This window comes from Saccostrea echinata, unplaced genomic scaffold (assembly GCF_033153115.1).
Source record: "Saccostrea echinata isolate AGI-Se365-2 ecotype Australia unplaced genomic scaffold, CSIRO_AGI_Sech_v1 ptg000029l, whole genome shotgun sequence".
In the NCBI taxonomy this organism is placed as follows: Eukaryota; Metazoa; Mollusca; class Bivalvia; order Ostreida; family Ostreidae; genus Saccostrea; species Saccostrea echinata.
In genome coordinates, this window is record NW_026889778.1 from 37,668,874 (window position 1) to 37,686,153 (window position 17,280).

Sequence of the window (17,280 nt, forward strand, 5' to 3'; positions counted from 1 at the left end):
AGAATTGAGGATAAGTGGAACGCCATACCAACATACATACAAATATTTGTACCCGTCATTAAATATTTATACCTATCTTCAAATCATGATTTTTATTCTATTATACTGATCTCTAATTCATTTGAAGAAAGGTACAAGTAATTTGAAGATGGGTATCTTAGAATTGAAAATATAGGCACAAACACCAAACAGTAAAGATATTTATAAGTGAGTAAAAGATTGATGACCTATCTCTATTTTATGGAATTCCATATACGACAGCCAATTGCTCACTGCCAACTGCTCACTGCTTACTGACAACTGTTCACTGCTTACTGCCAACTGCTACTGCTTATCTATATAAAGATGATATTGCATATATATTTTGATATTTTAATATAATATGAATGAATCATATAAACATATTTAAATGACCTTTTTTTTTTATATCTATGCAGAAATTTACGTGAATTTTCATAAAACATGACTTATATGGAAAAGCCAAAAAGAGTTAAGCTTAAAATTTTGGTAAAACTTGTGTTTATCACTATAAGTGGATATTTATTTTCACCCCTACAACAATTTCTTTTTTCTTTTTACAGATATTATGAATTGTGTTTTCAAAAATTCATACCAAGGTTTTTTTTTATCCGTTTCACTGGGGGGGGGGGGGGGTTTACAGACCCCCCCCCCCCAATAAAAATAGTTACGTGTATTTTATTACAAATTTCAAATAAGTTAACAAGAAAAAAATACTTTTTCAATCTGATATTATTAATTTTACATAAGTTAAATATTAAGGGTCATTTATCCATTTCCACGAAAACTTGAAAATCTGGTGATGTTTTGAAGCCTGATTTCAATTGAGAAAACTTTCTAATCCCCCCCCCCCCCCTCTATGAAAGGAGTTGTAAATAAGAGCAATTAACTTTTTGACACTGGTTATAAAATTATTAATCCGCTGCTAATGAACTTTTCTTTGCATTCAAACCAAATAGCCAAATTCTCATTAATATTGAATCAAATGGATGTAATATGTAAACGGGAATTAGCGTTAGCGTACGGAAGTCGGTAGGTGCCAGGTAGAAAAATATTTTATCTGGCGGCCGCCAAATATTTATCTGGCTCCCGCCAAATAATTATCTGGCGGCCGCCAAAAAATCATTTTGCGGCCTCCAGATAAGTTTCTGGCGGCCGTCAAATAATCATCTGGCGGACGCCAAATAAAATATTTTTTCTACCTGGCACCAACCGGCTTCCGTACATATTAGTGTGTGTAGTTCTTGCAATATTAAATAATGCTGATTTAGGAATTATGACGTGAAGGGAGGAGTAAATCAAAAGAATTAGTATAATTTCTTCTTTAAAATAAAACATTTAATTTCCACATTTCCTTGGTGGCAAAAATTTAATACCTGTTTTGATGTTTTAGACCGGGGGTGGGAGGGGGGGGGGGGCACATACGACATTAAAAGAACACACCTTTAGTAGGGTTTTAATAATTTGGAGGTAACATTTGTTGGTGTACGTATTTATACTAGAATTAAATATTACTTAAAAGTATAATAAAATAATTTATGCTAGAAATATTACTGAAAATTATAATGGTATAATTAAAAATTAAAATATCTAGTAATATCTTTTGGTGCTTCTATGAAAGGCACCTGTATTTGTAATTTTTTGTCTTATTTAAATCTTTTTAATGGACAATTTTAGATTTAGAAAAAATACAAAAAAAAAACATTGGTGGTGGTGGTTGTGGGTGTCCCCAATAAATTGCCAACATATAATATACAGTTACTGTAGTGCTCCCTTAATAATGGCGCCTGTGACCTTTTTATTACTTGTCAAGGGATTTCTTTGGGTTGTGACCCCCCCCCCCCCCCCGGAAATTGATTCTTTGCCTTAGTCAACTGTTTTTACATGGAGTAAAATTTATGCCTTGTCATCCCAAGAAATTCTGCGCATTTTCTCCGGTTTAGATTTAGACAGAACGTAATCAAAGCACAATTAACCCTAATCTTTGATATTCCCATAAGCGCGGTGCGAGGCTCTTTATATCTGCAGCTTTGAGGAAGGGATCCTAAATTTAACATGTTTAAACTTAACAACAGGAACTGAAAAATCGAAGGCTTTCAATCACTTTTCTCCTTTTTTTTGGGGTGGGGGGGGGTGGGGTGGGGTGGGGGTTCTATATATGTTGTGCTCTGAAATAAAATCGATAAAAAAAGGTCACTGAATATTTAGAGACATTTCTACTTTCTAGGATGTTTCCATATAATTTGAATTGAAAAAAGAAGAAGAAACTGCAAAAAAATTTATTTAAAAAAATATCTTTAAATAAATATCGGGTACGGTGGACATTTTTGAAGTGCCGAGTAGAAAATAGCTTATATAATTTGACTGGTGTAAAATAAAAATGCCGATTTTCTGATAAACTTATTATGGTTGTTTCATATTTTAAGTGAATTAAGATAATCAATTTAGAGCCTGTGAAACAGATAAGACCTACAAAGGCGATACTGTTTATAAATATGGAAAAAAAACTTAGAGAAGGCCTAGGTCGGGTTCAGGACTGCTTGAAATAATAGGCATAAAATTCAAATCGTATTTCTTTGGGTTGAATTGAATACGACTAGCATAAATTAAATTCCAAATATGCATTTTAAAAAGAAAAACCTGACAATGAAAACTTGAAATGATATTTAATAGCATTTAGAAGTTTTGACTTCAACAAGGGAAGCTAAAGAACTTTAGATCCACCTCACAAAGCTGTTGCCATCAGTTGTCTCGAATCACTCTCAGGGGTATTTAAGTGATCAGCGTTAATTTCACTTTTATTGCGTTCAAGCCAAAGCTTTACCGGACGAGTTTTTTTGCCATGATTATGATTTTTCATCAGTATTTCTGGTTGAAATGCTTATACCAACACTCAGGATCCTAGTACTCCCTTTTTTCTGTCATTACATAAGCCTTCAATCAATTTACCGTCAGAAATGGCTATTGAATTATTTTCCTGCAAGGAAATGTGGAAATTAAATGCTTCGCATTTAAGTCTTTCCTCGCCTTCACCTTTTATAAATTCCTGAACCCGCCAATTTTTGTTATTATTGTAATATTTTTGCTACCATAGGATTTATTCAAGCATGCGTATTAAAGATATTAAAGATAACAAAACAGGCAATATAATCATCAACAGTGGCAGTTGGCATTCAGCAGTGAGCAGTTGGCAGTAAGCAGCTGGCAGTTGGCAGTAAGGGTGAGCAGTTGGCAGTAAGCAGTTGGCTGTCGTATATGAAATTCCATAAGCATTCCTGAACCAGGAAGAAAATTAATCCGTTTATAGACGTATATAATAGGCTTAACTAAACAGTACCGTTGTTTTCAATAGCTGTTACCAATTCTTTTATCAATGGTTAAATGGATTGATTACGCCGCACTTGACAGTAAAAATAGATTTTTTTCTTCTCCTTCGATACTTGAGTGATTTTAATGGAACTGCATAGCGCTTAAATATTTATATAAACTCTGGTTGCTAAAAAACCTTGAATTGCCCGGCAGAAGTTTATTAGTACTAGTAAGGCACATATATCGCAGTCAATTTATTCATATGCAAGTTTAACTTATGTATGTATAATCAAATTCACATAGCAGGGTCTGTAGTCACAAAAATCTCGAACTCAACAGGATTGCAAAAAATCTGAAAGGTCTCTGGTACTGCCGTGTTATCTGTCAGAGAATATTTACTTAACTCCAAAGAATCACCATTATTATTCACTGCATAGCACACAGGTGTGCGTTAATTTGGCAAGAGGTACTGATTAATACGGAAGAGTATTAGTGTCATTTTGACACTTTTTATTTCTAATTTCTACACTTTAATATGTAAAATTATCACTTTAATGTGTAAAATTATCACTTTAATGTGTAAAATTATCACTCTAATGTGTAAATTTTACATTTTAATCTGTAAATTTTACCCTTTAATGTGTAAAATTTACACTTTAATCTTTAAATTTTACACATTAATCTGTACATTTTACACTTTAATTTAAAAAACGTGTACTGTTATCTGTAATAATCAAACGGTCGTTTCATTGTATTATACCTATGACATTTGAAAAATAGTATAAAACTGAGATGTTCACAAGTGTTTGCATAAAAGTTTATACATGTATATATGATAAGTAAGAATGGGCGATTTGCTCATGGGTCTCGTAATTTTCCCCAGCAAAATATCGGGAATCTGCTTTCAATCCAGTATATTTCTTTAGTACTATAGTAAAGAGCGACGAACAGTAAAAAATATATATCTCAAATATTTTTTTCTTCTCATTTGCAGTTCAGATTGATATAGAAGTTTATGAGTCTATGATCATGATGTAAAATATAACAGTTAAAATTAAGGTCATTTTAGAGCGTAACAATAAAGAAACATCATCATTTTTAAAGATGAAGATTAAAGATAAAGATTTAAAGATAAATCAAAGGATATTAATTTCTATGCTGTTCCAAAAGTAATATAAACTTATATACTTTAATTACCGAATAAGTGGAAATTTTAGCGAGACGAAAATTTAGCGATTTATCCTTAATAAATGATAATTATTTTTAGCGAGAAGTAATTGCAGCTATATTAAAATGCTAACTAAAGAAGCTTTAACAAATAAAATGCAATTAATTTATAGTGATATTCAATTTTAGCGATCTCAGCACCCTCGCTTAAATTAAATCCTCGCTAAAAATTCTACTTATACGGTATATATACGTGTATATACTTAATAATTAATATTTTAATTGGTTATTTAAAAATTCTCAATTTAATTGTTACCCATCATGTATGTAGAATGTAATTTAATTATTGCTATCAATAATTGAACTGCCGAGCGCATCAAATGCATTTGCGTATAATGAAATCAATATCATATTTATTGAAAGATATATAAGTTATATATGTGTATATGTATATATATATATATATATATATATATATATATATATATATATATATATATATATATATATATATATATATATATATATATATGTTTGTGTTTGATTTCCACTGAATTCATAATTCTCTCAAATATTCCATAAAACCTTCAAAGTCATACTAGATTGCTTACTATTTGTATTATATCCATACATATAATATCTGATAAGTAATTATTTTCCACATTTATCGTTCAATAAAAAATCAAAATTAAATTTTATCATGCAGGATTCATGGGTTATTGCCTTTAAAGCCTGTTACTTAAGATGAATGAAGTTACCAAATTGCTAATGTGAATTAAACAGATAAAGTGTAAATTTTACAGATTAAAGTTAAATGTTAAGATTAAAGTGTAAAATTTACAGATTAAAGTGTAAAACTTACACTTAAATTTGTAAAATTTACAGATTAAAGTGTAATTTCTACAGATTAAAGTGTAAATTTTACACATTAAAGTGTAAAATTTACGCATTAATGTATAAATTTTACATATTAAAGTGTAAATTTCACAGATTAAAGTGTAAATTTTAAAGTAGAAAGTGTAAAATTTACATATTAAAGTGTAAACTTTACATATTAACGAGGTTCGCTCCTGAGCTTTTGAGCAGATTTTTATCTTAACCTATATTTCAAAAATTCTCCATAATGTTTTAATTCTTACAATAAATTTGGATTCTACAATGCCAATTTAACTATATTCAGTTAAAACTCCATGATTGAATTCCATACCAAAAGCATAACGTGAGGAACTATATTTTGTGGCGGAAGGTTTTTTAGAAGAAAATGATCATTTTTTTCTCTTTCGAAGTATCTAAAGTATGTTAAGTTTGGATTCCTATTTTTACATGCAGTCTGCACACATAGTTATTTTTTTGCAGTGGACTGTTTTATACTGGTCCTAAATTATCTATTAAATAAACTGTCATGAATTCTATCATCATATTTGATAAATATAGCAAATAAATTGTGAAAATGAAGGAAAAAATAGCCCTAATTTAAGCTCAAAATTAGCACTATTTTAGTAATATCTTAAAATTAACATCACAGACCCCCACTTTTAATTTTCTTTTCTGAATATATACGATACTTTTTACCATTCTTCTTAAATTCAGTAAAATGTCATTACTTTCAAATGATTTTTTTGCTTGTTAAATTTTTAATGCCAGAAAAATGAAAATGTTTGAGTGCAAAAAGGTCAAATAATTGAACATGCGGAGTAATTTGAAAATTTCTTCGTTGTCACAAATTTTAATGTGTCTATTTAAGATAAAATAAGACTGTTTTTGTTCCCATAATTTATTTGAACAAAAAATATTGAAGGAAAAACTTAAAAATTGATTTATGTGTAAGATGTATTTTCAGTGCAAAAAGGTCAAACTAAATGCTCTGTAGCGCCAAAAGAAGCGCATTGACCCCCATTTTTTGTTTTGATTTTTAATAAAGCTATGTGTATAAATTCTAAAAATATACTTGATAAAAAATTCTCATTACTTTTGATGACAGGATCCAACCTCCTTAAAGTGTAAATTTTACACATTAAAGTGTAAAATTTACAGATTAAAGTGTGGAAAATGAAAAATAAAAAAGTGTCCAAGTGGCACTAATACGCTTCCGTAGATTAAATATTGTAGAGAATTAACTTTTCACTTAAATATAATCTACTTTTCTTTTTTTTCCCTAAATATTTCCAAGCTTAATCTCATATTTATATTTCATTCATAAATTAATTCATTCATATTTCATCAGAAATAAATATTCAAGAGATTTTTTCTGTCACTTTATTTTAAAAATTTGATTTAATTTCAATTTGATTTTCATTATCATATTATGCAATGGATCTAGAGAAACAAAAAATTTTCTGTTTTTCTTCAAAGGTTTCGTAATTCAAACATTTTATCTAACACGGCATTGATTCAATAAACCAAAGAAAATTTTCCATGATTATGCGATGAGATCTATTTCCCTTCAAGCATACTCCTTTTTCATTTAAAGTTAATGAGTCTTCAATGTTCAAAACGAATCTATTTTCTCTCAAAATATTTCACTATCTCTCTAATAAGCTTGTTTAGACGGTATACGCCTCACGGCTTGGTGCCTTCTGGTTTGAAACCCGCTACGTCTGAGATTCTGCGCACACTTTTCATTTTTAAAATCACTCATTTCTGCAATCACTTGAACTGCAGGTCTTTTATCTGCTGATGGATCCATGCACCATAAAATAAGATTTTTAGTCGATTCAGTCATATTGACCTCTTGGCATTTATTTACGACATCGTTCATTCCGATAGGGTCAACTTTGCTGGTAAACAAATCAAGAGTCATCATTCTCTGATTGTCAAAACATCGAGCATTGAGCAACATTTCGTAAATCAAAAGACCAAGTGCATACACGTCAGCACACGCAACGTATATTTCCCCTCTCAGAACATCCGGTGACAAGTATGCAAAATCACCCACACCGATAGACTCCTTGTCCATGGGAAAATTAGCACAACGTGGAAGACATCCGCCTGATAATTTCACATTCCCATCAAAGTCTACCTGCAAGAACAATAAGAAAAATTTCTATAACAAAATGAATTCCAAAATGCGAAACATTTTACTTTTGTCCTCTTTTCATAATTATTCTTTATTAACGTTGACTAATTCTTATGGTAAATAAAAACATACTGTAATCGTGTTTTGACACAGTTCCATGTGAACAAGCTTTTGATTGTGTAGATATTCCAGGCCTTGAACAACCTCCTCCAGAATTCTTGGAATCTCGACTCGAAGATTGCAAAAGCACAATTCTTTATATATCTTTAGACTTCGCAGGTGATCCATGTAAACAAATGCAGGGATTGGGGAGTCGGAATGGTGAATGCCCAAAAACTTTGCTACACATGGATGATCCAGAAAGCTGAAGGAAGAAGAAACAAAATTGTTTTTAAAGAGTCTATTCAATTCTTTCCCTTTTGAAAATATACTTTTGCTTGCCAAATTGCAAAGGAATGATTAAACTGCTTCGGGGAAAATGCTTCAAAGATGCTTTGAAAACGTTCTTCTCCCTATCACACACTTGTGCTGAACAAACTTCAAAAGAACAAAACGATTACCAAAATTTTAAGTATTTACCGTAATTTAGTGACTTCTGCAAAGGTTTCTAAGATTCCAGCCAGTGGTAGATAGACTTTAATGATAATTGCTTCATCGCATTTCTCATCCTCGTCGTACAAAATTGCGTTTTGTAGAGCAGTCCAAATCCCCCTGTGGATACGTCTGTCTCCCCGGGAATTGTTTGAACAACTTAGAATAATTGCTGAACATCGAAAATCACCAGAATCTCCATAATCGTTATACTCGTCTCGAAAACGAATCTCCCTTCCCATAAAATCATCCACGTAAATTTGGCCAGTTCCATACTCCATGAGTTGATGTTTCAAAATTTCTAAACCTTCCATCATCTTTTCGTATGTTTCTCTAGATTCATTGACATTGACGCGGCAATGTGATATTTGGTCTAGTAATTTTTCATTTGCTTGAATCATAGCAGGGACATTCTCTTCAATAACTTCGAGTAATTCTCTTGGACGATCAAATATTTCGGAAACGAAATTGAGGAGTTGATTTTCTTCGCCCTTTTCGGGATGCAAAAATCTTTGAAGAAACTTTTCCGAGACAAGCTTTGCGACATTGAGAGGATCTTTCCTATACGCTTCTGTTTTTCTGTTCCATTTTGCAAATTCGTAAGTTTCGAATAAACTAGAATGTCGAAGTGTTTTTGCCAAAGTATTGAATGGATGCAAAAATTTGCCAATCAATTTGACTGGTAATGGCTGTGCATGTAGCGCTCCAATATCATAGTCCCCGCATCGTCCAATCTTTATTGAGGGAAAGGATGATTTTCTTCGAGTTTTTAAATCATAATATTCTTCCGATGAGACACTATCGGAATCGGAGTGTAATTCACCTTCGATAGAAACTAAATCACTCTGTAAAAGATGAAGTTCGGATTTAATTTGAGTAAACATTTCCTGCTCGACGTTTTGACATTTTTTATTATCTTCCTCCCACTTGGTGAATTCATCAGTTATCCTATTCAGAAGCATATCATGAATTTTTTGTTTGACCTCGGGCCAAGGGTCATCATCTCGAATATTTATTAAATCTTGATTCAACCAATGAACAAGTCGGAAGTGTGTGGCTGGTTGGTTCAGGACAATTTCAAATGCTTGACAAATTTCTTTAACACTTGTGTCTATGTGTGCCTTCTGATCTTTTAGGACCCCCTCTGACTTCAGTCGTAAAGTTTGAAGCTTTTCGTGAACATACTTCATTTTCCCTTTTAAATGCTGCTCATTATCATCCACAGATTTCACAATAGTTTTAAGATGATGAACACTTCGTACTAAGACTGTTTCCATCCACCTAGAATAAGAAATTATTTGATGATGCATATATTTTTTGTTGTTCCTTGTGTCTTTTTCATGAGATGCAGACAACAGTTATAATACAAATTTGTATGTAAATATTTTATAGACATTTCTGATGATCTTTTCAACCAACATATGAACACTCCTCCTGTACAATTTAACAAGAGACTTACTTGTATGTGGCTTTGATTCTTTTGTCAGTTGCCTTGGCAACTAACTCTTTCAATCCCTCTAGAAAAAGTCTATAGTCTTTGGTGATGTAGTCAGTGTCGACAGACAGTTCCTGTTTGGCACGTTTTGTGGAGAACCGGATGACGCTGGACCTAACCAGTCCGGGCCAGTAATTCTCCAGCTTCCCGACCACGTGTTCATACACTTGTTCTTGCTCGTCTTTCTTAACATTGTCCCATACATTACACACAAATATTGCACATTTTGGATCAAACAAAGTTCCAGCATCGTCTGATTTCTTCTTTTGCTTGTCTAAGATAACTTTGAGTAAATTTCCTAGCTGTTAAAATTGAAAGAAAGACATTTGTGAGAACAGTGAATGACGAATAAGATGTATACATAAATTTGGTACATGAAATGGTATTATATCATCTTGAATTGCACGTAAATCTGAACTTGTATGTGTTTTACTTACAGTAAATTCAAAATAACACAATGATAATTATATATAACATTATGTATTATTACTGAAAGTAATATAAAATTATGTATTATGACTGAAATTAGACATACTCGGTCTTCGTCGACACCGCCGGCATTGTCAGACTTGATGACGTAAATGAACCCCATAATGTGGTGTTGTGAGACAAACTGTGTGACGACAGAATCCATCGCAGAATTTTCTCCGATTCCTGGAGAATCCACTAAAACAATCCCGCTCTGTGTTAAAAATTACGATTATAATAGATCAGTTTGTGTACATAATGATTGAGACTGTGAAATTTCTCCTTTAAAATGAAGCAAAGAAATGTTTTTATCATGCATCATAGTTGCCATGCATCATCTAGGTAATACGTATTTTTATTTTCTTATATTTTATTGTATGGTCTTCAGGAATTTTTTTTTTTACAATATCATCACTGCGATTTCAAAAAACACCGCTTCCTTCCTTCCTACCCTTAATATCGTGATTGGTAAAGATAGTTGAACTTCGCTTATTCTTGGCGCTTTTTCCCTTTTGTCTAAGTCCTTTTCAAATATTTTATTCCACAACATTTCTTTCTTTTCCCTTTTATGGATATCCTCTATTTCTTCTGTTTCTCCGTTCATATGAACTATACGTGCCGATCGGTTCACGCCATAGGAAATTTTTGTGATGACAGCGTTACAAGGGTTATGGTGGACGGGTAATATGTCCTCCCCAAGAAGGAGGTTCAAGAAACTTGACTTACCGGCGCAAGTTTCACCTGAAAAATAAGGAATAAAATTTAAATATTTCTATTATTAGAATTCCCTAAAGCACTAAAACTGAATCTACAGATGAAAACGTTAATTCACTGAGTAAAGCATAAAGCGAAATACTCTGCAATTTATATAAAAATAAATTGAATTATATTCTCAGAACTAGCTCCCTGGGACAAATTGTTCCCTTGTAAGACATTTATTTGATTGTCTTCGGGTAAAATTGACAGTTTTTAAAATAATATCTTCAATCATGTCAGATACATAAAAATATGTTATGGAATCCTTATCTGCACAATTTTGTTATAAGAAATTCTGCTCGCAAAGAGAAAAAGATCAAAATTACTGTGAAAGAGAGCAAAACAGGTACTTGACGTTTTAAACATTTTCTTAATAATAATATAAAAAAAATTCTATATTATTAAATTGTATTGAATTTTTATTAACTATTAAGAAAATATTTAGAACGTCAAGTACATGGGGAGTGGAAGGAACTGTCATATAACCGAACAAAACATGTTTATTTACAATGTACATGCTTACTGAAAGTTGGTTAGTTCAATATTTGTATTTCTTCCAGTGAATATGTGTTTTTAAAATAAGTTGAACATTTGATCCCAGAGTTCATCTGTTAACATGTCATTAATGCAGCCATCAATACAAAAATACCTCCAAGAGATTGAAGTTGCTAAAAATTCCGAATCGACATGAATGTTTTTTGCACATAAAAAAGACCTTCACTTATATGTAAACTAAAGGAAAATAATCATTCTGATTGTGTCAATGTGCAGTACCTATTAATAGAAATAAAAGGAACCTGTAATAAAACTGGACCGCTTACTTGTAGTCACTTTCTACAATATTATATATTAAAGCAATTGGATTTGTCACCCTATACAGCCACTGAGTGTGTTTGGGAATATAAGCAAAAACATTATACATTTGTTTACAATGACAATGAATTTTATTCTCATAACTGAAAAACAGTGTACAGACTATACAATACGTACAAGGTGTACAAACAATATTTATATTATAATAAACAGAAAATATTACATGCCTGAAGAAGGAATAACAGAGTGTAATTAACAAAGAGAGCCAGTATTATTGTATATAGATATTATAGAGCTACATGTATGCGTCCAATTTGTAAAAAAGACTTTCTATATTAAGTTGAAAATAAATGAATCTAGGCACTGATCTCGCTGCCTCGGCTAGCCTTACCTGACACAACAACCATGCATTCTCCTGTTTTGACTTGCGAGATCCTTTGGTTGAAATCAATTTTGAAACTTTTCGTCGACCCCTCTGTCACCAGGAGTTCCTCTAACGCTGCGCTCCCCTGCTTGTGTTGTTGGCTAGGAACCTTTTGTACTTCAAATTTCTCTAATGTCCCCTGAATTGCTTTTAATAGTTCAAGTATTTTCTGTCGTTTTCGCTCATCTTCCCGAGAAAACTCCATGAGTTTATCAATGGTCTACAAAAAGCGAAAATTAAAACAGCTATATACGTACATGATACTTACACTTTGTTATTTTATCATTTTTTCCAGGTATAAGGTTATTAAATATGTGTGCTAATATATCATACTTGGTGTACTGCTTTCGGAGTCTATCTTGCAGTTCACATATATCAAAAATTTGTTCCACCTATATAGACATGCAATTTTAATTTCATTGAGTATTTAAAGATGTAGATTTGTGTGAGAGATATTCGACATCGAACAAAAATACTTATATATATACTGTGATGAACAGTACGTTCCCGAAATTTTATTTAACTTTAAGGAGAGATGATACCAAATTTAAAAAGAAATGGATGCCTGGATTGGTATATATTTTTGGACCTATTTTGGTTGTAAGTGATGCAGATATCAAATTTCTAAAATATTAAGAAATTCTAAAATTTCTCTCATGTTTAAAATTCTACCTTTCTGCAATCATCCTATATATAAATCTATACAACTATTTATCACTTTATTGGACATTATTTGAAACTTTGAACAAAAAATTAAAATCTACGCGTTAAACGTATTCATTTTTCATGTATATAATTAATATATAATTCATTTATATGAACATGACTAAAGTTGTTTATTCCATGATTTTTGAAAAAAAGTGTACCATCTGTCCTTAAGGACCTTGTATACGCTAAAGCAAAATGTCTTTTGGACATAGAGAAAATTACATAGTACAAAAGTGTAAGTATTGAGTTTATTTATATCATTTTTAGCATAGGATACCCGGCATTTACCTCAAATGAAAATGTTCAAAGACAACGAATTATTGATGAACAGAAATCAATATTTTTTACTTCACTGGGGGTAATACATGCAAATAAAGTGTTCAATCAATTGTCTTTGCTAAAAATGTTAAGAATAATTGTTTTGAATACAAATTAAGTAATGCACTGTAGATTTCTAAGGGCAGATTACTCTTTGTGCATAAAAATACCACAGAATCAGAACTCTTCAGGGTGCAGTATAAAGAGGATTCTTAAATTAAATCATAAAAATGCGATGATAAATGAATAAAACGATACGAAATTAAAAAGATATTCAAAAATATCCGCACGTTACAACAATAAAGTTGAATAGACGTGGATATTTTTAAATTTTAAAAAAGCCTTAATATTTCAACAAGGATGTGATTAATTCAATCTCCTATAGAGTTGCATTTAAAAGATTACGTAAAATTCTGTTAAAAGTTGTTTAACCCCAAAAAGTCTGCCATTAAATTGAAACAGGTTTTTGTGGGCGATGACTTTTTTTTTTTTTTTTTTTTTTTTTTTTTTTTTTTTACAAAATGAGTAAATTCAGCATATCCACACAATTATTTAACCAGGTACTTTGACCTTCTAGTTCGTCCTCAAGTTACCTTGGGAGGTTTAAATCTTTACAAGGATAATGCAGCAGGCTTTTGTGTAAAATAATGGACTTCTTCACAATTATACCCGATGATTGTTAAAATGTCACCATGTTCTACAGTGTATTATGTACAAAGTCGGTTAAAATCACCAACGAACCGCAAAAGAAATTGTCTTGGTTAACACAGGAGTATCTTGAAAACTAGGCTTATATTATATTAACTTTGAAACATAACAATAAACAGAAACTTTGAATGCGAAAGAAACCAAAATTATTAAATAAAAAGGGGATTTTAGCGTAAATTACGATATATAGCTTAAAATAAGTACTTTTTAAAAAAGAAATTGCAGGTTAAATTCAACGGACCTTCATTCTAGCATGGAAGTCAATCTTAGTTGAAATAAAATCCAATTAGCTCAGAAGCAACTATGTTTCTGTAAGTCTATATAATAGACAAGTCCAGTGCTCTCAGGTTAATTGATCCTATCTTATTTTTTTTATTAATGACTGGGAGGGGGGGGGGGTTAATATTAAAATTGCATGACTATGTAGGTGGAACAAAATCTAATAGGTAGATGGATGATGTAAACAAGTTATCGATTTAGGAATGCTCTAAAGATGTATTAGAATTTTTTAAGTTCAACTTCATATTCCTTAACTCTTTAGGTAGTTAAGTAGATTCACAAACATATATATTGATTACTTTGAACACACAGTGGTCGATATTACATTACTACATCTACAAATTGCTATATAGTGATTTTAAATATAACCTCTCTGGCAAGATAGAGCTTTGGGATTATTTATTTTACATTATACTGATGAAATGAATGTCTTTGTTGTAGAAACTTAAACTGAAGGTTTAACAAACTGCTGCTTAAATTTTTACGTCATTGTTGTATGTAAATGCATCATTATAATGTCCGAAATATTTGCAGGTGACATTTTTGATAGATATTTTAATTTAAACAATATTTTATTATGAATAATCACAAAAGGATTGGACAGCAGGCAGATAGATATTTTAGATAAGTTCTACTGCCTTACCTATAATTTTATTTTTCACGTTGTTTCTTATGATGCAGCAAAAATTTTACCAATACAGAGGCAGTTAAATTGAAATTTTATATTTTCTCTCTCTTTTTTGACATGCACTGAACATTCATTCATTTAGAAGCCATGTGAGTTTGGTCTAGTTCAGGGCTGAGGCATGGCCGTATGAACCGGGGGGGGGGGGGTTCCCATAATTTTGCCGATATATAGAATACTATAGAAAACATAGCTACCATATGCTTGTGCCCCCTCAATAATAACGTCTGATGCCTCTTTTTTTTCCTTGTCAAGGAATTTTTGGTAGTTGATAGTTCCCCCCCCCCAACTGAAAATGTATGTTTGTGCCCCTCCCCCTCCCCCCAAATTGAAATTGCTTGCTAAAGGCCTGTGAGGTCAGAATGCAATTGCTACATGTACATATAAACAATCTGAATCTCTGACACAGATCCCCTCACCTGTGTTTTGAAGTTGCCCTTTTCCTTCTCTATATGCATGATCAGCCTCTCTTTGATACTGTCTAGGTCAGACAGTCCCCCCAGATTTACGTCCAGGGCGTCCCCGATGTCAAAAGCATACTCGATATCATCACAGTCTTTCACATCCTTCAATGTATATTGCACCGTGTCCTCGCGTTTTGTAATGGCGTAATCTCTTCTAGACATTATGGTTCTTTTTTCCTTTTCGCTGATGCAATTTTTTCCCGAAGATTTCTATTACATAATTCCGGATATTAAATGAATTCAAACAACATGTGGAGGTCTACGACTTAATAGTCCCGTCCACGAATCGTTCCGAATATCACATCCCATGCGTCCAGAATTTTGAATTCATTCCTTCCTGGAAAAAGACGTAAGTAAAATATGCGAGGGGTGATCAAAAAGTTCGCGAACTATCTCTATATTTACAAAACCACAATTCAGATCAGAATGAAATTTGGCACACATATAGTCACACACATATTCTATAAGTAGCAGGTGTTATATGATGTTTTGGTCCGTGTTTGTGACGTCACAATGTGAAAATGACGTCAGTATGTAGGTGACTTGTGACAAAAAATGGTTGACTTAGTCGTACTCGAGCAACGAACGGCTGTAAAGTTTAACGTATATCTTGGAAATTCCTTTGCAGTAGAATATGATAATTTGTACAAGGCTTATGAAGACAAAAGACTTACCAGAATTTTAATCATTAATTGCATTGATTGTTTTAGTGAAGGCATGGAGATGGTTAAAAATGATGTTTGTTCCGTTGCCCAGCAAAAGCAAGCCGGGGAAAAGATGTGTCTTTAGTTGAGCAATTTGTTATGAAAGAACGTCAAGTTACAATTAGAAAAATAGTTGGATATCTTAACAATAATATAATTATTAAATCCCTAAAATATCGTTTACTTTAGACTTTAAACATATGAGATAAGATAAAAAGAGGTGGTCCATACTTTATCCACATTGGATAAACGACGCTCCCGAGACAGAGGATTCAGATTTTGATGATCACCATGCTAATTCTGGGAAGGGATGTCCTTATCCACCCATCCTATTTCCGAGATTCTGACAGATGGACTATTCTTGTTATAAAAAATTACTTGCATGGTTAGAAATATAAGACTCGGAAAAATCTTTTAGCTTCTGTGAACAGAACGCCACGGAGCATGTCATGTGACCTAATTGATCACGTGATTCACGCATGAGCAGAACAATGGCAGATGTGCATTATAATCAGATAGGACTACTTTAAAAAATAATGAGCACTGAAACCTCATTTTATTTTTTTTAAAGAAGTAATTCAATTAGTTCGCGAACTTTTTGATCACCCCTCGTATTTTTTTTAAAAGGACGTAAAAAGGATACATGCAGCATTTATGAAAAAAAATGGATAGTTTAAATCTTATATAAATATGAAGGTATATACCCTAGTCAGTCTTCGATTAGAAAACTACCGATATAGTTCCGCTTCAATAATTACCTGACACTAGAAGGACCATCTCTATCTAATTTGATAAAAATAACTACAAATACCTGGAATGTTTTTGTTTCGGGTACCAGTCATGGTTACGTGCCAATTAAGGATCGTTAGCTTCCATATTTCGGAGAATAAGGAAGCTAAAAATAGATAAAAACACAGAAAAGAATGGAATTTCCAGAGAGTTTGTTTGTTCGCTTTTTAGTCTTAGTTTGAATTTTTTAAAGTTTTAATAAAACTCCCTTTGCAATACTGAAGCTATGTGTGAAAAATTTCTATGATTTTTATGTTAATAATAAAATTAAAGCTCTCTAAATTCTTGCATCATGGAATATGCCAGTATGATAAAATTATGTTCTCATATTTGAGAATGTACACTACTTTTATGTATTCATATAATTAATACATGAATAGAAAATCAAAGATATCAGTATTAATACCTATTTTCCTTCGAACTGGCATGTTTAGTATATAATTCTAAATCTTCAGCTTAAAGAAAGAAGTAATTGCATAGGAAAACATCAAGCATATAAGTAAGAAATCGACATTTAAAAAAAGGGGGGAGGGGGAACCGCGCCAAATGTTTCTTAGCTAAGGAACGT

General features: G+C 32.0%; 1 protein-coding gene across 1 annotated transcript; it reads right to left on the reverse strand.

Moving 5' to 3' along the window:
* Positions 1 to 7,024: 7,024 nt before the first annotated feature.
* On the reverse strand, positions 7,025 to 15,381 carry LOC133195272 (uncharacterized). The gene is made up of 8 exons (XM_061331126.1): positions 15,175 to 15,381; positions 12,025 to 12,277; positions 10,516 to 10,805; positions 10,132 to 10,278; positions 9,561 to 9,898; positions 8,090 to 9,382; positions 7,643 to 7,874; positions 7,025 to 7,513 (listed from the first exon to the last, which is right to left on the reverse strand). Exons 1-8 carry the CDS (start codon positions 15,379 to 15,381, stop codon positions 7,025 to 7,027), a joined length of 3,249 nt encoding a protein of 1,082 aa, XP_061187110.1.
* Positions 15,382 to 17,280: the final 1,899 nt, after the last annotated feature.